Source organism: Rhinopithecus bieti, unplaced genomic scaffold (assembly GCF_001698545.2).
Source record: "Rhinopithecus bieti isolate Rb0 unplaced genomic scaffold, ASM169854v2 scaffold_10654, whole genome shotgun sequence".
Classification (NCBI taxonomy): domain Eukaryota; kingdom Metazoa; phylum Chordata; class Mammalia; order Primates; family Cercopithecidae; genus Rhinopithecus; species Rhinopithecus bieti.
This window is the reverse complement of record NW_016806688.1, coordinates 1,189,312-1,216,498: the sequence shown is the minus strand read 5'-3', so window position 1 is coordinate 1,216,498 and position 27,187 is coordinate 1,189,312. Positions and strand designations below refer to the sequence as shown.

The 27,187-nt window shown below is 41.5% G+C and overlaps 1 protein-coding gene across 1 annotated transcript in view; it reads left to right on the top strand.

Annotated features, from left to right (window-relative positions):
* Window positions 1–4,253: 4,253 nt before the first annotated feature.
* Window positions 4,254–27,187, top strand: part of ST6GALNAC5 (ST6 N-acetylgalactosaminide alpha-2,6-sialyltransferase 5) — a 195,671-nt gene continuing 172,737 nt past the window's right edge. Inside the window, exons 1-2 of the mRNA XM_017877407.1 lie at window positions 4,254–4,534; window positions 5,353–5,589. Coding sequence (XP_017732896.1) covers window positions 4,520–4,534; window positions 5,353–5,589 — 252 coding nt within the window. The 5' untranslated portion in view covers window positions 4,254–4,519. The remainder of the gene's footprint in view (window positions 4,535–5,352; window positions 5,590–27,187) is intronic.

Here is a 27,187-nt window from a genome sequence, read left to right as displayed (position 1 = left end):
CTCTCTGCCAATCCTCCTCTACCACTCTCTGGCTCCCTTTATTCCAGCCTCACTAGCCACCTTGCTGTCTCTTCAACATGCCAAGCAAGGTCTTAGGCAAGCTATCTCTTGTCTCGTGGTGTTTGCACATGATGTTCCCTTTGCATGGCATGACCTTCCTCCAGATAGCCTCATGGCTAACTCCTTCACTTCACTCATTTATCTGCTCAATTGTTGTCATCCTAGCTATAACAGCTCCTACACTTCAATCTCTAACTTTTCCCCTGCTTTTCTTCCTAGCATCTGACATTCTTTTTTTTCTTGACACAGGGTCTTGCTCTGTCAGCCAGGCTGAAGTGCAATGGCACAATCATGCCTGACTTCAACCTCGACCTCCCAGACTCAAGCAGTCATCCCACCTTAGCCTCCCAAGTAGCTGAGACTACAGGCATGCACCACCATGCCCAGCTAATTTTTGTATTTTTTTATAGAAACAGCGTCTCACCATGTTGCCCAGGCTGGTCTTGAACTCCTGGGCTCAAGCAATTCTCCCATCTCGGCTTCCCAAAGTGTTGGGATTACAGGTGTGAGCCACCATGCCTGGTCCTGTTGTATTAGTTTATCATCCTTGCTTAAATGTAAACCTGATGAGGCAGAGTCTGTCTGTGTCTTGTTCATATCTCCATGACCTATAATAATACCTGGCACAGAGTAGATGCTCAATTGATATTTGTTGAATTAATGAATGAGTTACTATCACCTTAGTTTATGCAGAGCTTCACAGTTTACAAAGCAGTCACATACACAGTATCTTAATAAGCCCTCTAACGATTTGTGATATAGGCTTTGTTATATCCATTTTATAGATATGTTGACAGTCTCTTGCTCAAGGTCATACAGCAATTAGAAGTAAAAGTCGAGCTCTGGTGTTTTGCCTTCAAGCTCAGTTTATTAATCATAAATATAAAATACTATTAACAATTTATTAGTGTTGCTCAAGACATTTCACTTGTAGTATCTTGTTTAACCTTCACAACAATGCTTTGAGGTGGGTGCTATTTTGCAGATGTGGAAACTACATCCCTGCAAAGTAACATACCCTAGGTCACAGAGCTGAAAAATGGTAAAGTCAGAATCCGGGTCTTCACAGCCTGATTCCAGGAGCTTATTCTCAACCGATGGAACCACTAGGCTTAGCCTATAAAATGAAGAGAGCTAAGGAAACTGCAAACAAAAATGGGTAAGTATCAAGTTTGTCCAATGGGGACTTTCTGCCATTATTAAAATTTTGCTCTTGTTGCATGTAGTAAAACTTTCTTCTTTTCTTTGAGATCATAATGTGGAAAGTAATTGTATCTCAAATGCAGTTCATTATGTTGTTTTCTGGTTTTAATCCATCTTTGAAATGTTTGAAATGTTTGTTTCTAAATTGAGAAGTCACTTAGGAATTTTAGGAATAGTGGGCAGAGCTCGTGGATTTCCAGCAGTCTGTCTTTCTTCCTCCTTTGGTAGCTTCTTGCTGCCTTTTGTGGCGTGAGCATAGGCTGGTGTTCCCTCTGAGCACAGATTCCACCTGCTCTCTCATCGCCCTATGACATGCCTTGTTTCGTCAATTCTCACCTTCATTTTATCACATAACCTACATTGCAGAACACTCAATTTCTTTTCCTTTCTTTTTTTCCTTTTTTCAAAAGGAAGAAGCTATTTGATTGGATGTGATGGCACCAGAGGCAGAAATGTGGCAAAATTTTAAATGGTGAGAAATCCATCTCAGCTATCTGGATTTTGAGAAACAAATTGTGATTTCTCAACTCACATTGTATTGAACTGTGCAAGTTAGATGAACTAAAAAAGCTTCACTGACTTGTCTACTTGTCCACTTGTCTCCAAGTCAGTCAAGTGTTTGTGAATGCTGCCTGTTTTCTACTCTGTGTAGCTATTCAAATGATTAACTTAAAGGTGCATATAAAGGTACATAAACATAGGTAGATGCCCTTGAAATAACAAAGTCCTCAGACCTTACATAAGCAGGCATTTAGAAGTTGAAAAACAAATCAGGTATGTTGATTGTTCCTAAAGGTTGTAACAGAAAGATTCTAAGCACTTATCTGGGAATAGACTATGATGATAGCAAGTGGTCTATTGATCCAGGTATCACCAATGCCTGGCACATAGTAGGTACTCAACAGAGTAAGTGCTTAACATAGGAAGTGCTTGATAAATTTATGTTGAATCTATAGTACTCTGCCTTTTATTGCCTATTCAGGAACTTGTCTCAACACACGTGCATACACACACACATATTAGGCTGTAAGCTCTTAGAGGAGAAGGTCTGTCTTATTCACCACTGTATTCTCTAATACAGAACCACCAAATAACAGGTGATCATTAGTGATCATCAAATTGAAGTAAATTCTATGATTTGTTTTCTTTATCTCGCTTCCCTCACCCTATCTTGTCCATTTGGCTCTCAAGCCAGAATGCCTAAAACAGCCGCATTCATCTAATCAAATATGTAAAAGTCAAGACCTTGAAATCTTTCAAATCAAGCTCTGAATTACATTTTTAAATTTACCCTGGCCATTTCATAAGTAGATTTAGCAACTAGCTAACTGCTATCCCAGGAAGGGAAAAAAACCCATAAGCTTAATGAATTTGGTCAGACATACAGTGTAACAGATGTCCAACATGCCGCCATGAACTTAAATCATAAATATGATGCCTCTGTTTGGCATGGCAAAATATGTTAGAATTGTTTTATCAATCACTGGGCAACTTGCTAGATGGAGAGGGAATAATCCTGAAAAATGCAGTAGCTGCTTCTAATAGCATCTAAAAGGATCCCTGGAGAAACACAGATAATCTGCTTCCAATGATTCATCAAGTTGGTCCTTTGTTTCATTAATTTGAGTGTCAAGTGCAACCATACAATAAAGAATTGCCAAGACCTGATAAGATTCTCCTCTGGCTGCTGCTTTTCCTGCCCTAACAACTGATACTATTCATGCCTAAAGCACAAACTGAATAAATAGCTTCAAGGCTGGCAATGTTGGACAGTGCTTCCTATTTTGCTTTTCCTTGAAAGGCTAAATTATGTGCTTTCTTGCCCTCTCCCAAACACGTTGCTCTGATGTTCGTTATTGCACCAATAATTTTAACTTTCTTAATACTAAGTATGGAAGGATGCCTCATAAGATAAAAATAGTTCCTGTTGTATCATCAGTCCAGCAATAGATTAGGGAAGATTAAAAATGGATTGTAATGCCTTTTTTGGCCTTGAGAAAGCTCTTATTGTGCCCATGGTTCAGTAGGCCTGCTGATCATTTCTATCTTAATGTAATCTTTAACATTACACTGCTACAGGTGAGATGTTAAGTAATACATTAAGACAACTATTTTCACTGAGCAATTTCACAAGAAATACGTTTTTAGCTAAATTAGACGTTTAACAAATGCCATTTGTAATTCAATGCAGAGGAGAGAGCATCCTTAAAACAAGCTATTGATGTGAATTTCCCAACATAAGACAATAATTATGTTCTTTTAATTTTAATTGAAGTCCTGAATGTGAAATTATGTGCAGTCAGTACAGTAGACCAACGGAAAGCACCAAAGACCTTAGGATTAGGAAATAAGCCATATGCAGTTTTATCTCTAGCAGACAGAAATTCTTCATCCAAATTAGGAAGAATCTACAGGTCAAGTTAATCATGTAGCTGTGACATGCTGAATGTTTTTAAAACTTTAAGATCATTTAGATGAACACCAGGAACCTCAAAGGTTAGGCAGAAATATAAATTGCAATATTTAATGAAAATAATAAATGAAATACTTGAGACGAAACATTGTGAGCTAAAGATTCCATGAGAATAACTGGATCGGATAAAGTAAAAATAAGAGGGAAGAGAAAATTATAAAGCGAGCAATTGAAAAACGGAATAATAAATAATTTTTTAAGAAAAATAATTTAATTATAGATTTCTCTATGCTACGAACATAAATACAAACGCTATAGAGTTGTTGACATCGGGGAGGCTGACTTGTTTTTATCAACATCGCAAAACAGAAAATTTAGTTTGCAAATTTTCAAATGGCTATCACGTTCAGAATCTAATCAGGTTCTCCTTCTTTATTACTTGATGACTTCTTTAAAGATAAATAAGCCCGCAGACCAAGAAGCAGGTACACTGGCTTGGTTAACTCTCTCTGCCCAGAAATTTCACTACTGAAAATTTCAGATTATTTTTTGGAGGCGGGGAGGGGGATGCAGAGGACTTTAGGACCCAGCAGGCGGCGGCAGGCGGCAGTTGTGTAGATCACTGAGAGACTACGAGGGTCCGGTTCAGTTTTAATTCTGTCTCTAATCTCTGCAACAGCGGCGCTTCCCGGGTCCCGCGGCTCCCGCGCGCGATCTGCCGCGGCCGGCTGCTGGGCAAAAATCAGAGCCGCCTCCGCCCCATCACCCATCATGGAAATCCTCCAGGAAAAAGTGGCCCCGGACACGCGAGCCTGAGGATTCTGCACAAAAGAGGTGCCCAAAATGAAGACCCTGATGGTGAGTCAGTTGTGGCAACTCTACTGGGCAAAGAGGGGGATCCCCGGGCTCAGGGTCCGCTGGACGCACCGGGGAGACTCCGGGACGCCTAACCCTGGGCCGCGAGGTCGCCTGTTACAAAGGGACAACTTTCTACCGGCTCCGCGTTCCCTCCCGATTCTCCAGCTCTGCCTGGCTCGGAATCCCAGAGCCAGGATGGGAACCCGGGTTGCCTCGCCTCCTAGATCTCCGGCGAGAGGTCCGAGGGGGTGGCAGAGAGCTGCAGGAGCGATGGAGGAGTGGGCAGATTGCTCCAGGGATGGGGGTGCCCAAAAGCAACAGCCTGCCAAAAACTAAGAGGGACGGGGAGGAGGGACCTTTGCAGACTTTCTTCGTTTTCTTGGATTTCAAACTTGCAAGGATCGCCAAAGGAGAGCCCCAGGGCCCCAGGAAAGGAGAAGTGTTAAGGACTCAACATTCCAGCAGCTTGGCTGGGGTGGCTGAGGTAGACGGACCCTTCCCCAAAGTGCAAACCCACCCCTGCCCTCGGCCCCGGCGCGCTCCCTCCCTCAGCCTGGGGCCGTACATCACCTGCCCTCTACCGAGAGATCTGGGCGGCGGCGGCCGAAAGCAGCGACGCGCCCCAAGCATCCCTTGCGGTACGCAAGGGGACGGTGCTTTCTCTGTCCCAGTTGCGTGCGGCGGGGCTGGGGCCCAAGCCGTCCCCCGCGCCAAATCTCCCCCACTAGTGTGACCACCGCGCAGGTGTCCCCGCTGGGCGCGCTCCTCCGTTGTCTGTACTCAGCCCCTCTCCTCTCCTCTCTCCCGCCCGCCCACAGCGCCATGGTCTAGCAGTGTGTTTAGCGCTCACCACCATGTGCACCAGCTTGTTGCTCGTGTACAGCAGCCTCGGCGGCCAGAAGGAGCGGCCCCCGCAGCAGCAGCAGCAACAGCAGCAGCAGGCGTCGGCCACCGGCAGCTCGCTGCCGGCGGCGAAGAGCAGCCCCCAGCCGCGCCCCGGGGTCCCCGCGGGACCGCGGCCACTGGACGGATACCTCGGCGTGGCGGACCACAAGGTGACAGCATGCTCGCCAGCCCGCTCGCCACTCAGCCTGGGGATCCTGCACACCTGAGCCTTCCCCCTTTCCCGGGGCTGGGAGGCGCTGTGAGTAGGTGCCCTTCGGAGGCTGGAGGGGAGTGGACCTGCTGGGGTAGGGTGGGCTAGTTCCAACTTGGTATGAATTCTTATTTGGAGAAAGACACAAAGTTTTGTGGAAAATAGGGGTGAGGTGAGTGGACCCCAAAGCCTAACTTCCCAGCAGAAATCGGCCCTGGAACTAGAACTCCCTGATCCCCAGAATTGCAGCTGCGGATGGAGGTCCGGAGCCTCGGGTTTGGCTGCCGAGTCGCTCCCTGGTGGGAGGAAACTGGGGTTGGCGCGGGTACCAGCCTGAGCGTTCCTCCGACCCGGAACCGGAGGGTGAGCGCAGCCAGCCCGCGGCCACTGCTCAGGATCCAACGTTCCCCTCTGATCTCTCCAGCGCATTGCTTTGGGCTGAATTCTCTCAGCCCTGGGGAGCGGTGCCCAGGCAGGCATGGAAGACTTGAGGCACAAACTCAGCTTCCATTGGTTTGAAACTCATCATTGTGAGCCTGTCTTCCTCTGCCTTCCGGGAAGCTGCTGGATGGCGTGGCTAATAATTAATAAGATGAATTTTTAAAAATTGAGTCTCCTTTCCCTGGAATAATAAATATCTGGGTTCAGTGTGTGAAGCCTCTGGGAGAATCCTAATCAAGTTTGCTGATTCTGAAGATATTTTAATACAGTTTAAGTGTATCCCTCATTATTTGAAGTTGCTCATATGTTTTTATTAAAACGCAATTCCACTCAGCTTTATAAAGCTAGAGGATTTCTTGAAATCTCCCAATTATTCCTTTTATTTTACTAGATTTTATGGTTGTGAACCGAAGTAATATATAGTAGATACTCCTTTTGTGTGAAAAGGTCGCTCTAACCATGTGAAAAAGCCAAACTTTTTAAAAGTGGCATTCAAAATATTGCCACACAGTTGTTTAATGCATAATGCTAAGGATTTGAAAGGTGTAAAAGAATTTAAGGCAGGACCCCGTCTTACAGATCTGTAAATACCTGAGGACAAAACAATATACTATGAAATGTGTGTAGATAGATAAACCGATAGATTAAAATGTATAATAAATACTAGATATGAACAGTACTGTAGGGGTGCAAAAATGAGAACGATGACTTCCCTGGAAAGATCAAGGAAAGCTGTCTTTGAAAAAGTGGAATTTTGGCAATGGGAAGAAGTTCAGGGAAGCAAAAAAGGAGGAATCAATTTCATCAGGAGCCCTTTATTTATTTATTGTATTTATCTTATTTAAGTTTATTTATTTTTGTGGGCAGGAAGCAGGGGTTGGGGTGTTAGTAGACTTAAAATCGCAAAGTAGATGGCTATCAATTTTACAGTTACAGGCTTTCTTTTGCGCTCCTCCCCCTTAGTTGTTGTTGATTATATGGCTGTTGTATCTGCATGTGGAAGCAACCGATAAGGGCTGGACGTTTTCAGGAAAGTTTAGAAACCCATTAGCCTTCTGACTGTGGAATGGCTGTGGTGTTTATGTGTAAGCTGGTGTATGCGATGGATATACTGAGCTCACCCGATTTCCATGCTATTGTTTGGTGGAAGATGGCTATCTAAACTTGAGAAGTTTTGATTAATGGCAGCATCAAAAGGTAAATTTGCTGAAAAGTTTTGACCAGCTTTTGGGAAGAGATTTTGCTCATACTTTTCTTCTTGTGTTCTTTCTGCTGGACAGACACGCAGCTAAACAATCGATTGATAGCTTTAAATGTAAAGTATGATACCCCAAGGTTTATGTTCAAAACAATGTTTATTGACACAAATATATTTGATTTCAATTTTTGTTTATCAGAGCCTTATTTTACTGAAACAAAGAACAGTCCTTTTCTATTTGGTGGGGGGGATGTTGATACTCTACATGGAAAATTGAAATGATACGCAGTAAAAGGGTTTTACAAATTGTGAAGTGCTATATGAATGATAAATATTGTGTGACAGTCATTGGAATTCCTAGTAGAAGAAGGTCTTTGGAGATAAATATGAATATCAGTGAAATTATTTCATGGAACACCAACATCTCACAAAATTCTATACCCAAATGTTTTGAGGGAGTTCATGTCACCGCAAGCAAGGGAACAAAGGCATATCTTAAAGTCTATGTCTTCCGTTTAGACATTATCCCAATTGTCCCACTGAACTAAATATAAACTCAGAATGCATTAACTGATTCTCTTTACGGCTACTATTTAGCTGACAGGAAATTGGGCAGAGTTCCCTTATGGATGGTCATATGAAGGTGCATATGTAAAATGTTGTTTATATTCTCTCCAAAAGTTGCTGTTTAATTAGGTTTATTTGAGATCTTTCTATAGTCTTTCGAAGGCAAAGGTGGAAGACATTTGTTAGAATAATGCTAGGAATTTTTTTTTTCCAATTAGCACAGGGGAGAGTAAGAAATGAAAGCTTTTCTATTCTTATTATATTGCCAGATGATACTCAGATTGCTTATTTTTCTTTTACCCTCACATCAGGCCTCAGAAAAATGATGGAATATGCTGGATGTGATGACCACCAAGCCATATGCTGCTGCATATTGAATCAGAATTCCAACAGCCTTTTTTATCTGCCATTGATTTACAGAGTCTGGAGAGAGTTACAGATATTATTTAGGAAAATGTTCACACCTCCATAGCTGGAGGCCCCAAAGACTGATAAATATGTAGTGTTTATGCTCAGTTACATGATGTTGTTAACATTAACAGTTCCAAGATTAAATTCAACAGGTGGTCCTAATCCCCAGCACCTGAGTTTCACAAATTACAGCCTGTCTGCAATGATGGTCTTGTCTCATATGGCTGCAGACTGAATTACTGTTGAGATTAAATCACTATGTGCTTTTGTTGAAAGATATGCTGCAAGTCAAGTCAGTGATGAGCAGCATGTGTTGAGGCTTAAAATATCACTTTTCATGGTCATATTCTCTACTTCCTCTTTCACAAACTATGCGAGCTGCAGTTGTAATTTCAGTATCACTAAATGAGGGCTACATGGAGTTTCTTGTCATAATGAAGGCATTTTCTGTTAGAGTCTTTCTCTTCTTTCCCAATCCCTTTCCCCAGACCTCTTCCCACAAATGTTCCACCAACTCATTTCCCTCGTGTTACATGTCTGTCTCTTCAGGTACTATAGCTGTATTCTAACATTACTCTCTTGGTCCCAGTTTTTGGAAGCCAATGATAACAAGATTGCTTAGGTACAACTGAAGAAGCCAATTTTCATGGCTTTGGGAAACTTCTGCATTTAGAACTGCAGCCTAATGTATAACCAAGCTAACACACACACACACACACACATATTAAATCAAGAAATCCTTAGAGGAAAGCTCCAAGTCTTATAGTAGAGTGGAAGGGAACTTGGAATGCAGTTCAGTTTCCAGTCCAGATCTCGTTTGGGTAGACGAGGTCATTTGCCATCTGGTAGACCCTGTAAAATGAAACTGTGAGCTAATTCCCATTTTTAGAGGATAGACTCTTATCACAGAAGGCCCACTATCACCCAGGCTACCCTTTACTGAAATGGCTTCTGAAAGGGCAGTGATCAGTGGGGTCTACAGCTGAGCAGCTATCTCTTTGCTTCAGAAGTAGCCCCCAGGGATGGATTTTACACATACCAATAACATACTTGTCCTTAGTTCTTTCCTTTTTTAGGCACTCAGTTATTCAGACAAATCAAAATTGTTTAGTTGTAATAGTACTATTACTATTAACTGGTACCTATCCAGTTGGAGTGGTAAGACAATCAGTGCAAAAATTGAAAAATAATAATCCAAAACCAGGATTTGGATAAATGCCATCTAACTTATTTTGAAATTATGGGATGAGTATTCCTCCTTTAGAAAAGTGTAAAAAATTCTCAAATACAAGTGTACATAATGTATTTGACCGTATGTTATGACATTTGAGTTGTGAATGAATGACTGAAATGAATGCTAAATCATTTGAATCTCAAGGAAATTCAAAATGAGCTAATTTTCAATGTTCAGGTATTATAAAATGTAATCTGCCAATGATAATGAAATGCTGTTACCACAAAGCTTCAAACCCCCAAAATCAGAAAAAGAACACTGTTTCATGAGTGAAGAGTTGCAATAATGTAGTCACTTTTAACAGGATAAATGTTTTTTTATAACATTTATTAAAATACTTAACCGTCCTTAAATCTGTGACAGCCAGGATAATTTTTCCAGCTTCCCACGGGATAATTTCAAGATACCACTATCCTCCTGTAAATGGCAGATGAGTTTAACCTGGCTCACTCTTAAATTCCAGGCATGCTGGCTTTCCTGCTGATCTGTGAACATTCATTCTGCCTCCGGACCTTTGCACATGCTCTTCTCGCTTCCTGGAAAGCTCTTCCCCAAGTCTTTTGCATGGTTGATTTCTTCTGGTCATTCAGTCATCAGGTCACATGTCATCTTCTTGTGAACCACATTCTTTAACTAGCCCCCTCTTCAACAGTCATTCCCTGTCGTATTAGCCTGTTTTATTTTCCTTATAACATTTAACAATATCTGAAATAATCTTAAAGTTTACTTGTCTATTTTCTGCCCTTCCCCCAACTGGAATCTAAGCGCTGTGACAGCAGTGTCTTTTTACATCTTGTTGAACAGTTTAACTCCAGGACCTAGATCAGTATCTAAAATGTAATGGGTGCACAATAAGTATGTACAGAAAGAAAGAAGGAAGTGAAAGTGGAGGAGAGAAGAACAGACCTACTTACCTATGTCAAATTTTTTCTCTGCAAGAATCATCAGTACAGTCTCAAGACCCTAGTGTGTCTCATTTTTCCTAAATTTGTTCTGCCCACAAAAGTAATTCTAATAACAGGGAGGCAGAGGAGGTAATGATTTAAGAGGAAAGACAAAAGAATCTTTGGGAATGAGATTTAGGTATCCATATTTAACAAGCTTCCTTTTTAAATATTGCACACATTAAACTTTGAGAAACATTGTTTGAAATGTTTTTAATCATCACAATGCGTAGTTCTGCAGCTAATTCATTCCTAGGTTTTTGAACTAATCATAGCCCTTGGTAAACACTTGTTGAAGGCCTAATAGTTTCAAAATTGGGCATTCTGGAGGAAGAACACAGTCCCTACCCTCAAAGAACCTTTGATCTAATAGTTGCAGAGAAAAGACAAAGAAACAAGAAAAGTTCAATAATAAGGCAAGCAATGAATAATAATTTGAAATCAAGAAGCAATAATTCAAGGCACTGACTCTAAAAGGGAGATAATTTCTGTGATCTTTCTCCATCTGTAAAACAAGTTAAATTATATTATTACCTTAGAAGTTTGTAAAGCTTTCAAACTAATATTCCACTCTTTATTAGCCTCATATCTGTTCATGCGTGTGTGCAGGATATCCAATGAATAATAAGTGAATAAATTGGATATCAAAGCAACTTCAAAGTGGATTGATTTTAAATTCAAAATATTGTCTCTTTATGATTTTCCTTTGGCATGACATAGGGTCTTCTGCACTCATGAAGTTACACCTTCTTAAATGTCTCTGTAACATATGGCAACCACCTTAACCAAGCTAAATCTCATAACTGATTGTATTAGTCAGGGTTCTCTAAAGAGATAGAGCTAGTAGGATATTTATACACACACACACGTGGGAGTTTATTAAGTATTAACTTACACGATCACAGCTTCCCACAATAGGCTGTCTGTAAGCTTGAGGAGCAAGGAGAGTCAGTCTGAGTCTAAAAATTGAAGAACTTGGAGTCCAATTTTCAAGGGCAGAAAGTGTCCAGCATGGGAGAAAGATGTAGGCTGGGAGCCTAGGCCCACCTCACCTTTTCACGTTTTTCTGTCTGCTTTATATTCCCTGGAAGCTGATAGATTGTGCCCACCAGATTAAGGGTGGCTCTGCCTTCCCCAGCCCACTGACTCCAATGTTAATCCCTTTTGGCAGCATCATGCAGACACACAGGATTAATACTTTGTATCCCTCAATCCAATCAAGTTGCCACTCAGTATTAACCATCACAAGTCCACCACTTGTCAACTTGAACCCATACACATCTCCTGAGATCATACATAATCTTCAAATAAAGACAATAATGAGGTCATGATAATGCCTAACATAATATAACTATCCTTCATACAACTGGAAACACACCAACCACCAACCCAAATACTATTACATAAAGTTAATACTTAACTGCTGATATGCGGTCAATACATCTTATGTCACATGATAGAGGAAAAGGAAATAAAACGAAGATCTTTTCTTAGTACAAGTGTATACATGCACAAACGTGTTTTTAACAGAAGAAGGAGGGAATACTTATGACAATTGCAGTCCTCATTTCTGCAGCTGTTCAAGTAGCTAGTAATGATTACTACTTTCTTCTACTACCCATTCTGTATTCCCTTTGCCTTCAGCAAGCACCTCAGCAGGTCACGGTTTTTTTCCTGGTAGAGTGACCCAAACCTTCATTCCTGAAGGGTCTGGGTCATTTGTAGTCCTACCTGGATTGGGCGGTTGTAGTTTCCCATTGACTTCAGTCACAAAGCATGATAATACCCTAATGGACACCCTAATGGATCTCCTGTATTCCATGCATACTCTTCCTTACCTCTGTTGTGGAGTAGTGGACTGATTTCATCTTGATAGTCTGGGTCAGTCACCCTAGCCAACACTGTAACTCCCTTCTTGGCCTGTTGACTTAAAGGTAGGAGGAGCCCAAGGTGTCCAGGTGGCAATCTTAACTTCAGTTTAATGGAATCATTGTGTCTCCAGGTGGCAGCGTTCCTGTTTTTGTAGCTAAGACCTCAAGGACAGCAGAACATAATGTTGCAGGAACAGGAAGCAAAAATTTTGCTAGTGGATCACTAGGGGTGATGGTGAGTTTTTCCGCTTCCACTTCCACCCCTTGATTCCTAGACCCGTGAATCCTGGCTATGGGAGAAACAGTACCATATATGGGACACTGATGCAGAGCATACATCCCTGCCACCATGGCCTTCTGGAGAACTTTGCCCCAGCCCTGCAAAGTATTGTCACCTAGTTGGCATTGTAATTGTGACTTCAAAAGGCCAGTTCACCATTCTATAAATCCAGCTGCTTCAGGATGATGGGGAACATGGTAAGACCAGTGAATTCCACAAGCGTGAGCTGACTGCCACACTTCTTTAGCCATAAAGTGAGTGCCTTGGTCAGAGGCAATGCTGTGTGGAATACCATGACGATGGATAAGGCGTTCAGTGAGTCCATGGATGATAGTCTTGGCAGAAGCATTGTGTGCAGGATAGGCAAACCCATATCCAGAGTAAGTGTCTGTTCCAGTTAGGACAAACATCTGCCTTTTCCATGATGGGAGAGGTCCAATATAATCAACCTGACACATGGTGCCATATCGAGGGCTCAATGTTGGTCTCTGCTGCTGTCAAGTTGGGCACTCAGCAGTGGCAATAGCCATGTCAGCCTTGGTGAGTGGAAGTCCATGTTGCTGAGCCCATGTGCAACCTTCATCCCTGCCACCATGGCCACTTTGTTCATGGGCCCATTGGGCAATGACACGGGTGGCTGGGGAAAGAAGCTGAGTGGTGCCCACAGAATAGGTCATTATTTAAATCCTCCTCTGCTGAAATCACTCCATGTGAACACTGACATGGGACACAAATATCTTCACATTTTTTGACCCCTCAAAAAGGTCCATCCTCATACCTCTTCCTTAAATTTCTTTGTCACCAATTTTCCAATCATGCTTCTTCCAAGTCCCCGACCATCCAGCCAAACCATTGGCTACAGCCCATGAATCAGTATATAATCATATATCTGGTCATTTCTCCTTCCATGCAAAGTGCACAACCAGGTGCACTGCTCGAAGTTCTGCCCACTGGAAAGATTCCCCTTCACTGCTGTCCTTCAGGGATGTCCTAGAAAGGGCTGTAGTGCTACAGCTGTCCACTTTCAGGTGGTGCCTGCATACCATGCAGAACCATCTGTGAACCAGGCCTTAGTCTTCTCTTCTCTGTCAACTGATCATAGGGAACTCCCCATGAGGCCATCCATGGAGGCTGAGGGAGAAGGCAGGGTGGTAAGACTGGAGACCATGGGCATTTGAGCCACTTCCTCATGTAACTAACTTGTGCCTTCAGAACCTGCTCAAGCCCGATCACATATATACCACTTCCACTTGATGATGGAATGTTGCTGTGCACGACCCGCTTTATGGCTGAATGGGCCAGAAAGCACTCAGTTCATGATGGACAATTCAGTTTGCATGGTGACTTGATGACCCGTAGCCAAATGTTCAGTTTCCACCAAAGCCCAATAACAGCAAAAGGAGAGTAGTCATCCACAGAAGATGGCAGGGCCTTGTTCTAAAATCTTAGAGGCCTCTGCGGTGATCAACCAAAGGCTCCAAACAGCATCCCTATCTGCCACTGACACCTCAAGCACCGTTGAATCTGCTGGGTCATATGGCCCAAGTGGCAGAGCAACTTGCACAGCAGCCTGAGCCGGTTGCGGAGCCTTCTCCTGTTCTGGACCCCACTAAAAACTGGCAGCCTTTTGGGTTACTTAATAAATGGGCCACAGTAACACACCCCAGTGAGGAATGTGTTGCTGCCAAAATCTAAATAGGCCCAGTAGTTGTTGCACCTCTTTCTTGGTTGTAGGCCAAATGCAACAACTTATCCTTCACCTTAGAGGGAATATCTCGACAGGCCCCACACCACTGGACCCCTAGAAATTTTACTGAGGTAGAAGGTCTCTGAATTTTAGTCGGATTTATTTCCCATTCTCTGGCACGCAAATGTCTCACCAATAAGTCTAGTGCGTTTGCTAATTCTTGCTCATTGGATGCAATCAGCATGATGTCATCAATGTAATGGACCAGTGTGATACCTTGTAGAAACGAAACGTGATCAAGGTCTCTCTGAATAAGATTATGACACAAAGCTAGAGAGTTGATATACCCTGAAGGCAGGACAGTAAAGGTATATTGCTGGCCTTGCCAGCTAAAGGCAAATTGCTTCTGGTGGGCCTTATGGATAGGAATGGATTTGCCGAATCAATGGCTACATACCCGGTACCAGGAGATGTGTTCGTTTGCTCAAGCAGTGAAACCACATCTGGTACAGCAGCTGCAGTTGGAGTCACCACTTGGTTAAGTTTATAATAACCCACTGTCATTCTCCAAGATCCATCTGTCTTCTGCCCAGGCCAGGTGGGAGAGTTGAACAGGGATGTGGTAGGACTCACCACCCTGCATCTTTCAAGTCCTTGATGGCGGCACTAATCTTTGCAATCCCTACAGGGATGCAGTATTGTTTTTGATTTACTATATTTCTAGATAGAGCCATCTCTAATGGCTTCCATTTGGTCTTTCCCACCATAATGGCCTACCAGTCAGGAAGCCAATGTAGGGGTTCTGCCAGTTACTAAGTATGTCTATGCCAATTATGCATTCTGGCACTGGGGAAATGACTACAGGATGAGTCTGGGGACCCACCGGACCCACTGTAAGTCAGACCTGAGCAAAACTCCATTAATTACCTGACCTCCATAAGCCCCTACTTTAATGGGAGGACCTCAATGACATTTTGGGTACCCTAGAATCAACATCAGCTCAGAGCCAGTGTCCAGTAGTTCCCAAATGTCTGATCATTTCCCTTTCCCCAGTCCACAGGTACCCTGGCAAAAGGCTGGAGATCTCCTGGGGGAAGGATGGGAAAAAGAGTCACTGCATAAATTGTCGGTAATGTAGTAGGGTCCTTCCTCAAGGGGTTCCAAACTCCCCTTCATTCAAGGGGTTCTGGGTCTGTAAACTGGCTCAAGTCTGGAAATTGATTAAGGGGCCATAATTCTTTGTTTTTACAATTCAAATTAGTTTTTTGTCCATTTGACTTTGAAATTTTCTGCTTGTATAAATTAAGTAGAAATGCAGTAGGCCTCTTATAAATTTCACTTCTAGGAACATCTTGATTAATTAGCAAATGGCAGAGCTCTACATGAATCGGGCTATTCTGATTGTTGCTTTGCCTCTGCTGTCCATTATGGTAGCTATGCCCACCTTGCCTTTGACGACTGAGTGCCACCACTTGGCCCCGACACCTCAGGATCCAATTATTCCCACTATATTTAAATTTTGTAGTTGAGTGACTTGGCTCCCACTGTTAGATCTGACATGCAGAGAAGATCAATTATAGGACTCTTCAAAATGCGGGTGCTGCCCTCATAAATCTATTTCACAAGGCATTGTTCAAGGGTATATCTTCTGGACCCTCCCAGATGGGTCTAAAGTGACTAATCCACTCCACCATCCCAGTCTCCCTAAACCTTTGGGTCCCTTCCTCTCCATTAAACCAGGGGAGATCAGACATTTCCAGCTCACTCACAGTGAGTCATCTTTTAATCCATATTTCAGCTAACCAAGCAAATAAACTATTAGAACCTTTTTTAACTCCTGGAGCTGCAGTATTAAAAGCAGAGCAGGCCCAAATCAATAAATTCAGCCTGATCCAACTCTATGTTCCTTCCACCATAGTCCCATACCCTTAATATGCATTCCCATGCCTATTCTCCAGATTGCTGTTTATATAAATGAGAGAATTCAAACAGTTCTTTTCAAGTGTAGCACACCTCCTATTGGGTCACACTCTCAACCTCATCTCTAGAGGCCCACTGGGACTTTAGTCTAGTTATAGGTCTAGAAGCAAACATGGGTGTTGGGGATGGCTCCTGAGGAGAATTAACACTATTTGGCCCGGCAGCTGCCTCAGGGGAGGCCATCACAGTTGCCTCAGGCAGCACAGGGTTTATCTCTTCAGACAGAAGTGGAAAGGCTGATGGCAGCATAGGTCTGGGAGGGGATGTTGCCACTACTGCAGATTGGGAAGCTGTTCCTTCTGGCAAATAAAGGTTCATCAGAGTTTACAAACTCAGTGTCCCCAGCTTCACTGGGGTCTTCCACATGTCCCCATTCCAAGTTGCAGGGTCCCATTCTTTTCCAATCAATGCTTCTAACAGTAGACACCTGGCGAGGCTGTGCACGTACCTTTTGTTGTAAGTCAGCCACTTGCATGATAAGAACTTGTGTCTGTTTTCCACAATTTCAACTCTTTCTCTACGGGAGTCTTTCACTCAGGACAGTCTTATCAGATTTGTCATTCAAGGGGTTCTGGGTCTGTAAACTGGCTCAAGTCTGGAAATTGATTAAGGGGCCATAATTCTTTGTTTTTACAATTCAAATTAGTTTTTTGTCCATTTGACTTTGAAATTTTCTGCTTGTATAAATTAAGTAGAAATGCAGTAGGCCTCTTATAAATTTCACTTCTAGGAACATCTTGATTAATTAGCAAATGGCAGAGCTCTACATGAATCGGGCTATTCTGATTGTTGCTTTGCCTCTGCTGTCCATTATGGTAGCTATGCCCACCTTGCCTTTGACGACTGAGTGCCACCACTTGGCCCCGACACCTCAGGATCCAATTATTCCCACTATATTTAAATTTTGTAGTTGAGTGACTTGGCTCCCACTGTTAGATCTGACATGCAGAGAAGATCAATTATAGGACTCTTCAAAAATGCGGGTGCTGCCCTCATAAATCTATTTCACAAGGCATTGTTCAAGGGTATATCTTCTGGACCCTCCCAGATGGGTCTAAAGTGACTAATCCACTCCACCATCCCAGTCTCCCTAAACCTTTGGGTCCCTTCCTCTCCATTAAACCAGGGGAGATCAGACATTTCCAGCTCACTCACAGTGAGTCATCTTTTAATCCATATTTCAGCTAACCAAGCAAATAAACTATTAGAACCTTTTTTAACTCCTGGAGCTGCAGTATTAAAAGCAGAGCAGGCCCAAATCAATAAATTCAGCCTGATCCAACTCTATGTTCCTTCCACCATAGTCCCATACCCTTAATATGCATTCCCATGCCTATTCTCCAGATTGCTGTTTATATAAATGAGAGAATTCAAACAGTTCTTTTCAAGTGTAGCACACCTCCTATTGGGTCACACTCTCAACCTCATCTCTAGAGGCCCACTGGGACTTTAGTCTAGTTATAGGTCTAGAAGCAAACATGGGTGTTGGGGATGGCTCCTGAGGAGAATTAACACTATTTGGCCCGGCAGCTGCCTCAGGGGAGGCCATCACAGTTGCCTCAGGCAGCACAGGGTTTATCTCTTCAGACAGAAGTGGAAAGGCTGATGGCAGCATAGGTCTGGGAGGGGATGTTGCCACTACTGCAGATTGGGAAGCTGTTCCTTCTGGCAAATAAAGGTTCATCAGAGTTTACAAACTCAGTGTCCCCAGCTTCACTGGGGTCTTCCACATGTCCCCATTCCAAGTTGCAGGGTCCCATTCTTTTCCAATCAATGCTTCTAACAGTAGACACCTGGCGAGGCTGTGCACGTACCTTTTGTTGTAAGTCAGCCACTTGCATGATAAGAACTTGTGTCTGTTTTCCACAATTTCAACTCTTTCTCTACGGGAGTCTTTCACTCAGGACAGTCTTATCAGATTTGAGGCGCGGTATCTGCTTCTGAAGCCAGGAAACAGAATCCCTGAGTTCATCATTTTCTTTCATCACTTTTTCAACTGAACTTAGGAACAACCAACCAGCTTCATTATGTTTCTTGGTTCTCCACATATGGTCAAAGTTATTACATAGAGAGTCACTAAACTCCTTGCCTCTCATGAGCGGTGAATCAGGAGTGTCAAATGCATTTAATTTTGCATAACTCTCTAAACAGTTTACACCAAGGACTATCAGTGTTCTCCATAGTATTAGAAGTAGAGTCCTTGGCATTTTAGGGTCTAATCATATTAAGCAGCCAACTTCAGAAACCCCAAAACCAACAAAACAACTCCATCCTTAATATTCTTTTCCTCTAGAACCACTCCTGCTACCAAAATCTGTATGAGTCAGCATTCTGTAGAGAGACAGAACTAATAGGATATACATATATATAGGGGAGTTTATTAAGTATTAACTTACACAATCACAGGTTTCCACAATAGGCTGTCCGCAAGCTTGAGGAACAAAAAGAGTCAGTCCGAGTCTCAAATCTGAACTTGGAGTCCAGTGTTCGAGGGCGGGAAGCATCCAGCATGGGAGAAAGATGTAGGCTGAGAGGCTAGGCCAGTCTCGCCAGCTTCGCTTGAAGCTGATTAGATTGTGCCCATCAGATTAAGGGTGGATCTGCCTTCTGCAGCCCACTGACTCAAATGTTAATCCCTTTTGGCACACACACACCCAGGATTAATACTTTGTATCCCTCAATCCAATCAAGTTGACACTCAGCATTAACCATCACACTCATGCTATGGTGAATGTGGATATAATTGTGTTGGCCACAAGACAGAGTATTTGCAATCAGGTCTGTCTTAGAAACATGATACCTGTTATAAATGAGAATTTCCATAACCTCTAGGGTGAAGTGTCAGTATAGTATAATTTCTGCTTTGCAAATATTAGGATTATGGAAGATTAAATATGTGAAAGGACTTTGAAAAATTAAAACATATCATTAATCAATAAGTCGTTCCTTAAAACCTCTTATTCACCTATTATATACTCTTTGGAAGCTGTGTAGGGCCTTAAGTATAGAATGACAAGGAGTGATTATCTCTTAAATAATATTGTCATCCATACCCCAGAACTTGATCCAATGGAAGAATTCTCATGGGAGTCAGTGAATTTATGATCAAATGATTGCTAAAACTTGGAGAGGTATGTGCATTTATGAGATGTGTTAAAATTCTTCTCCATAAGCTCTGAGTCTTAAACACTTAGTCTGGGCCTGGAACAAATAAATATTTTTATTGCATGCTCTATTCAATATGTCCTTCCAAATAAAAATCATAGGAATGCATATTCTCAGCATAGACAGCCCATCTGCAGTGAAGCCTTCCCTGACTTATAGCCCAGGTTTGATCTGAGCTGTATGTTTTGTCTTCATAGTTGAGATCCCATGATAATACTTATTCCACTTTATTGTTATTTCTTGTCTAAAATTGTCTGCCTTCCCTACTAGACAGCCAGCTCTTGGAGACCAGGCATTTTTTTCTCTCTTTTTCTGTCATTGTATTGCCAGCCTTTAACATAATGCCTGGCATATAATGAGTCTTCTATAAATACTTGTTGAATGAATGAGTATATCTACATAAAGATTTTGTATTTCTTCTAAAATAAGCCTACCTCAAGAGTTTCTAACCATTTGGAGTTACTGAAAAGGAATAGCTGCACGTCATAAATATCAATTCCTCCTGCCACAATTTGTAGGTCTTAACTAATTCATTTCTACCTTCTTGTACTAATCAGATCTCTTAAAACATACTCAGAATTTCAGAGCTAGAAGGAAAACTTAAGAATTATCAAAAGGAATTCCAGAGTGGTTGTGTGATTTGCCCAAGGTCGTGGGTTAGTGGCAGAGCCTGGGTAAAATGTCGATCTCTGATGTGAATATCACAACCATAAGGGAAATTCAGTGCCAACATCTTCTAAGCAGTGACTCAACATTATTTGGACAGAATTTATTAAAATGAGGAGCCTGCGCCTACCCAGTTATTGAAAAGTAATAAATATTTAAACACCTTATTATTCTGAAATGAATATGAGAATATGCCTCTGGATAGTTAAAAAGAGTCTTCCACCAACCACCAATTTTGCAATGGTTGTTTCAGAGACCGTATATAATGCATGGTACTAATTAATTGAAACGATTTTCAAATCAGAGTAGATTTTTGCCTTTAAAACATAAACCAAGCCAAAAGGAGTGTCATGTTTAATTACTTGCACAAAATTTTCTGACCAGAGCACTTATTTAGCTGAATTATCTTCTCCACAGTGGAGAAGGAAACATCATCAGGAGACTTAGTTAACCAAGTGTTTGAAGAACTACCATTCTGCAGATATCATTGACTCCCCCTAAATTCTGAGATGTAATACTTACTCTAGGCTGGAATTACTTCAGGCAAATAAGAAACCATTTTACCTATCATAGGGAAAATTAACCTTGATCATTGCTATAGCTATGAAAAGGAAACTTTTTTAGTATATTCACTCTTAATGACTAAGGAGGTGTCTGTAGAGTTCCTGGGAAACTGCACAGATTCTGAGTATTCTCTGGCAGACTGAAATGCAGTGTCAAATAATTTTTTAATAAGAAAGCATATTTTGGAAATTGATTGCACATATGAGACATCTCCACTGACTGAACTGCAAGTATGATTGCATTTCCAACTTACAGATCTTTTCATGTTCTTTGCATGTTTCCTATGGCTTCCCATTGCCTACAGAATCAAGTTCAGACCCTCAGGAAGGCTTACAAAGCCCAACAGGATCTTGCTGGCCTAATTCTCTAGTCCTATCCCCACCACTGCCCTCAGCCTAGGCACCATGAACCCAGGAAACATACCTTGCTGTTTTGTTCTTATCTGCTTTTGCTTCAGCACCTCCTTTCTAAAGTTTTCCCAGATACAACATCTCTGCAGAGTAGACCCAACATTCTCTTATGTCAGCTACACATCAGTCAGTCAATCGCATATTGGCTGAGTACCTACCATGTGGCAGGCACAAGGGAGGAAACAAAATAAAGGACCTGGTCCCTGCCCACAGGAAAATCAGTGGAGTAAATAAATGTTATAATTACTACACCTTGGTAAGTACTAAAATATTCTCTGTATCTTACACATGCTTCTAATCACACAATATTGCAATTATTTTCCACATGCATGTCTCCCTGACTAGGTTTTACCTTTTTGAGGCTAAGAACATAACTTATTTATCTTGGTATCCACAGAATTGAAAACTGTATCTCAGACATATGAAAGCTAAATAAATATTTGTTGAATGTTGGGTAGGCAAAGTTCTATTTTAATTATATGTAGTATAAAGAGATTTCACTATTAATTATAGGAATGGACAGAAATGATAAGTAAGGGCGGAAGGGCTTCAGGTATCTGACATATACATCTTTAATTTCTGTTTCCCCTTTGAATACAGAGCAACATCTCCTGACCTTTCCAGAACAGTTGACCAGATGTGGAGATGCAATGATGCCCATATTTGAAAACAGTATAGTACCATGAGAGGCAGGCAGGCCCAGGCTGTTTATTTGTTGTGAGCTTTTTCTTTCTTTCTTTTTTTTTTTTTTGATATGTACAGAATGTTCCCATTGATTTTATTCATAATAGTCTCAAACTGAAAACAACAAAAATTCCATTAACAGTAGATGGGATAAATGTTAAATTCATATAATGGAATACTACACAAAAATTAAAAATAGACTGAGCACATGCAACAACATGGATGAATCTAACTGAAATATATTGAATGAAAGAAGCAGAACTAAAGAGTACATACTGTGTCATTCCATGAGTATCACACTAAAAATAGGCAAAATTAATTTATGATGATAGAAGTCAGAATAGTAGTCTTCTTAACCATGACACGAGAAATACGTGACAAATCCACAAGCTTTTTCAAAAGTCATAACTTCTAGGCTTGATCCAGTTTATAGAAGAGGAAGTTAAATTATATTCATTCATTCCCTCATTTATTAAATAATATTGTGTTTCTACCATATGCCTAGCATTGTGTTCAGGATCCAGGAAGCAATGAACAGTGAAAAAAGATGTGATCCCCAACTCCATGAAACTTACATCTGTTGGGAGAGGCAGAAAGACACATAAAATTTCAGTGCAGATTTGGAGAAGTGTTATATGCTGCGGAGATTGAATTTTATCCCGAAAGCATTGAGGAAGTCTTTAAAAGGTAAATTAGAGGAGTAACTCCATCCGATATGTGTGCCAGTGGATCACCCTGGCTTCCGTGTGGCATGGGTTAACGTAGCCATAGGTTGTAGGAAGAGAGACCAATTAGCAGACTGTTGCTGTGGTTTGGGTAAGTGGCACAGCCAGAGGATGATGAAGAGACCTCAGGTTTCTACCTGCCCTAAGTTTCTGTGATTGGCTACCCTCCTGTGTCTGTGCAGACAGTCTGAATGCAGCTCCTCCACCAGCAGAAGGTTTGTGGTTCAAGAGTGCCTCACAATAGCTGGTAAAGAGAGCTGAGGATGATCCCAGATGGCACTTCAGCTTTGTCTAATTTTGAACCTTGCTGTGCATCTGAATACCACATACTGACTTGAGCAAAACAGTAGTGTTATGGTGAGGGCTGAAGCAAGCTGTTTGTCGAGACTCCATAATGCATACTGGTGACAACAGGAATTAAACTCCCCACCTGCAGGAGAGCCAGCCAGTGGGGTGTAGAATAAGTGTGCTGGCAGAGACTTTAGTATGTAAAAGTGCCACAGGGAAAGGGGGCACACTTTATTCTAGAATAATCTTGTCAGAGAGATTGTTACATAATAAATTTTACCAGGTATAGATCTGTTGGAAGTATTGGGTAGAGAATGGTTTTCTCTCCTTTCATTTCCCACATAGCTATAGACAGAGCAGTTATCATTCTTTCAAATCACTTAAATTTGTTAACAACTTCTAAGGACAGTAAAGTTTCCATTTCACTTGCATCAGAAGGAAATTGGCCGTAAAGTAATGTAAAATTTGTCAAAAGAAGCCTGGTTCCTAATTCATTCAAAAACATTTGATTGGGAACACAAATGTATACATCTGAATGAACTCCAGTTTTATGGGGCATATATTTGGAGTTATATGGCAATGTCTCGCATCTACCAGGCTGCTTTCAGGGATACAGCCAAGTTGTCTCTCATTACCTGAAGTGGTATCTGTCTCTGCTCTGTACTGAAAATCATAAAGCTGGTTTATTTCATTTTTATTCCGCTTGTACAAGTTTTGAGCAATCAGAGCGCAGGAAGTGATAACGTGCCACTTGTATTCCAGAACATGGAAAAGGGAAAGAGCACTGCAGGAACTTGTGTGTATTCCCCACTACCAAATCCCAGCCACACTGACTGAAGCTCCCATCATCACTAATCCCTGGAAGAATTATGCTCATTACTCTCAGTAGCAACCGTGTATGATTTGGGGCTCGGGTTGAAATGGGATGGGCTTTTAATCCAAAAGTTCAGAAATAAAAGAGAAAGATGTCATGGAGAACAGGGTATCCCAACTGAATGAGCATACAGCAGTGAAAGCTTATCTTAGTTCATCTTCTGTTGCAATAACACAGTACCACAGCCTGGGTAATTTACAAAGAAATTTACAAATTTACAAAGAAGTTTATTTCTCACAGTTCTGGAGGGTGGAAGTTCAAGATAAAGGTGCCGGCATTTACTATCTGGTGAGGGCTGCATCCTCCAGAACAAAGGAATGCTGCATCCTCATATGGCTGAAGTTGGAAGGGCCAGAGAGAACAAACTCCCTCCTTCAAGCCTTTGTAAAGACACCCAATCTCATTCACAAGGGAAGGAGCCCTCATGGCCTAATCACCTCTTAAAGGCCCCTCCTCTTAATATTATCAGATTAACAGCATCTGAATTTTGGAAGACCCCCAATCAAACCACAGCAGGTACAGATATTATAATTAGAACCAGAACCAAGAATAAGTACTAGAGTGAGAAATGACACCAGTTTGCTTCTTCCCAGTATTTGAGAGTGTCTCTTTCTGGCTACACAGACATGAAATGTTGATTGGGTTCCAAAAAGGCAAGAAAGGGTGGCTTGTCATGGGCTTTTCAATGTCTATGAAGGACTCCACAGAGATATAGACCAATGGAACAGAACAGAGCCCTCAGAAATAATACCACACATCTACAGCCATCTGATCTTTGACAAACCTGACAAAAAACAAGAAATGGGGAAAGGATTCCTATTTAATAAAGTCCTGGGAAAAATTGGCTAGCCATAAGTAAGATAAGGCTGAAACTGGATCCTTTCCTTACTCCCTTCATAGAAAATTAATTCAAGATGGATAGAGACTTAAATGTGAGACCCTAAAACCAATAAAAACCGCCCCGCAGAAAAAAAAACCGTAGGTAATACCATTCAGGACATAGACATGGCAAAGGATCTTCATGTTCTAAAACCACCAAAAGCACCCAGCAACAAAAGCCCCAAAATTTGACAAAATGGGATCTAATAAACTACAGAGCTTCTGCATAAGCAAAAGAAACTACCATCAGAGTGAACAGGCAAGCCTACAGAATGAGAAAAATTTTGGCCAATCTCCTTCATCTGACAAAAGGGCTAATTATCCAGAACCTATAAAGAGACTCCAAATCAAATTATTAACGCAGAAAAAAAACAAAACAACCCCATCAAAGAGTGGAGCCAAAGGATATGAACAGAAACGACATCCCTTCTCCCAAAAGAAAGACATTCATACAACCAACAAGACACATGAAAAAATGCTCGTCCCATCAGCTCCCCACCAGAGAAATCAAATCAAAACACAATGAGTAATACCGTCTCACACCAGTTAGAATCGGCAGTCCTTTAAAAAATCAGAAAACCCAACAGGTGCGGGAGAGGAGTGAAGAAAGTAGGAACACTTTACAGCTGTGGGGGAGCTGTACAACTGGTTCAACCCAAGTGTGGAAAACAGTGTGGCAACTCAAGGAATCTAGAACTAGAAATACTCATTTGACGCGCAGCGCCATAGCCCATTAATGGGTATATACCCAGAGGAAATTAAAGAATGCCATGCTGCTACAACTACATGAACATGTATGTTTATGGCGGGCACTAATTCACAATAGCTAAGAATACTTGAATCAACGCCAAATGTCCATCAGTGACAGACTGGATTAAGAAAATGTGGCACATATAGCACCATGGAATACTATAGCAGGCCATAAAAAAGGGATGAGTTTGTGTCCTTTGTAGGGAACATGGATGGCAGGGCTGAAATATCATTCTCAGCAAACTATCCTCAAGAACAGAAAACCAAAATACCGGCATGTTCTCCAGTCCATAAGGTACGAATTGAACAATGAGATCACTTGGACACCAGGAAGGGGAACATCACACACGTCTATTGTGGTGAGGGTGGGGAGGGATAGGCATTAGGAGATACATCTAATGTAAGAGACGAGTTTAATGGGGCAGCACACAAACCAACCCATGGCACATTATTCATATTTACAGCAAACCTTGCAACTGTGCACGTTGTGCACATGTACCCTAGAACTTAAAGTATAATAATAATAATAATTAAAAAAAAGAGATGTTACATTTGAACATGATTTGATGTGCTGTTTGATAAAAGAACATCAATGGGCAAAAGAATCACTTAGTCAAAGATAAGTTCTTCTGACTAGGACTTACAACAGCTAGGGAAGAGTAGCAGCTAGGCTTTTTTCTGGCATAAGCACTATGGTGTCCCTCTACGATGAGCAAGATCAGGTCCTCCAAGGAGTTATACATCACAATATGGACTGGTCTGACAAGTAAAAGACCATTCTTAGTGCCCCCACAGAGCATGCTGTTGGTATCTCAACCTTTGGAAGGTTTAAGGGATGGAATGGCACCCAGACCTTACTTTATATCTCTTCCAGGGTTTTGTGCCAACCTATCAATACTAAAACTCAGCAGCGTAGCAAACTATGCCTGTAGACCATATATAAGAGTATGGAATGGTTCTCTCTGAGAAGTTTCCTCTGCCTCATCCCCAGTATAGCATGTCGAAAAGAAATAAGGAAGAAGAAATCCAGGATGCTAGTTTTGAAAAAGAAATTTTGCTTCCTTCCCAGTTTTAAATACATGTATACTCATTGTCTTCTCAAAATGACAAAAGGAAAAAAAAAAAGAGGAAAGTTAACAATTATTCATAAATCTACCAACAAAATGTAATTACTGTTGATACATTAATGTATTTTCATACAATCGACATGTGTATATATGACATTTAAATGTATTCCTTCTAGTTTTTTATTCATCTATGTTGGATATGTGGGGTCTATGTGTACATTAATTCAGCAGTGCTGAATTAATATTTAGCATGATGAGTGGTTTAAATATAGCATGATCAGTGGTTTAAAGGAAGGGATGGCTTTGCTGTTAGATCCCAGTTATAAAGAGTTATCTTGTTTAATAGTTTGAAACCAAAATCTATTTCAATTAGAGTTGGAATAATGAGGAAATAGTCTTGATGCTTACACTAAATTATCCATTTACTAATCCAGAAGACACATTTATCCCTCTAGTAGCTTAAAAACCCCTTTCTTTCCCTGCTGTTTACAACCCTTAGCACTTTTCAGTTGTGGCATGCTTCCATCTCTTTCATCTCCCACCTGTATGCTCAGGCACAGAATGTGTTCAGGCAATTTTTAAGTTTTGTAAATCATTCCCAATAGTCCCTTAATCCTTCTTGCCACTTTTCTCTAAATCCCTTTCAGTTGATCAGTAGCTACTTGGAGGGTATGGCCCGCGATAACCTCACACAGGCTTCCAGGACACTGTTAGAGATGATCGCCATCTTCATGGGCAGTGGGGTAGTCCTTTGTACATATGCAGCCTCACGTTTGCCTTTATTTTCCTGGCTTTTGCTCCGTGATTCGATTTCCTGTCCATAAATGGTGCAGATCTAATTCCCTGACCACATAGAGTAAAAGTTTACTTTG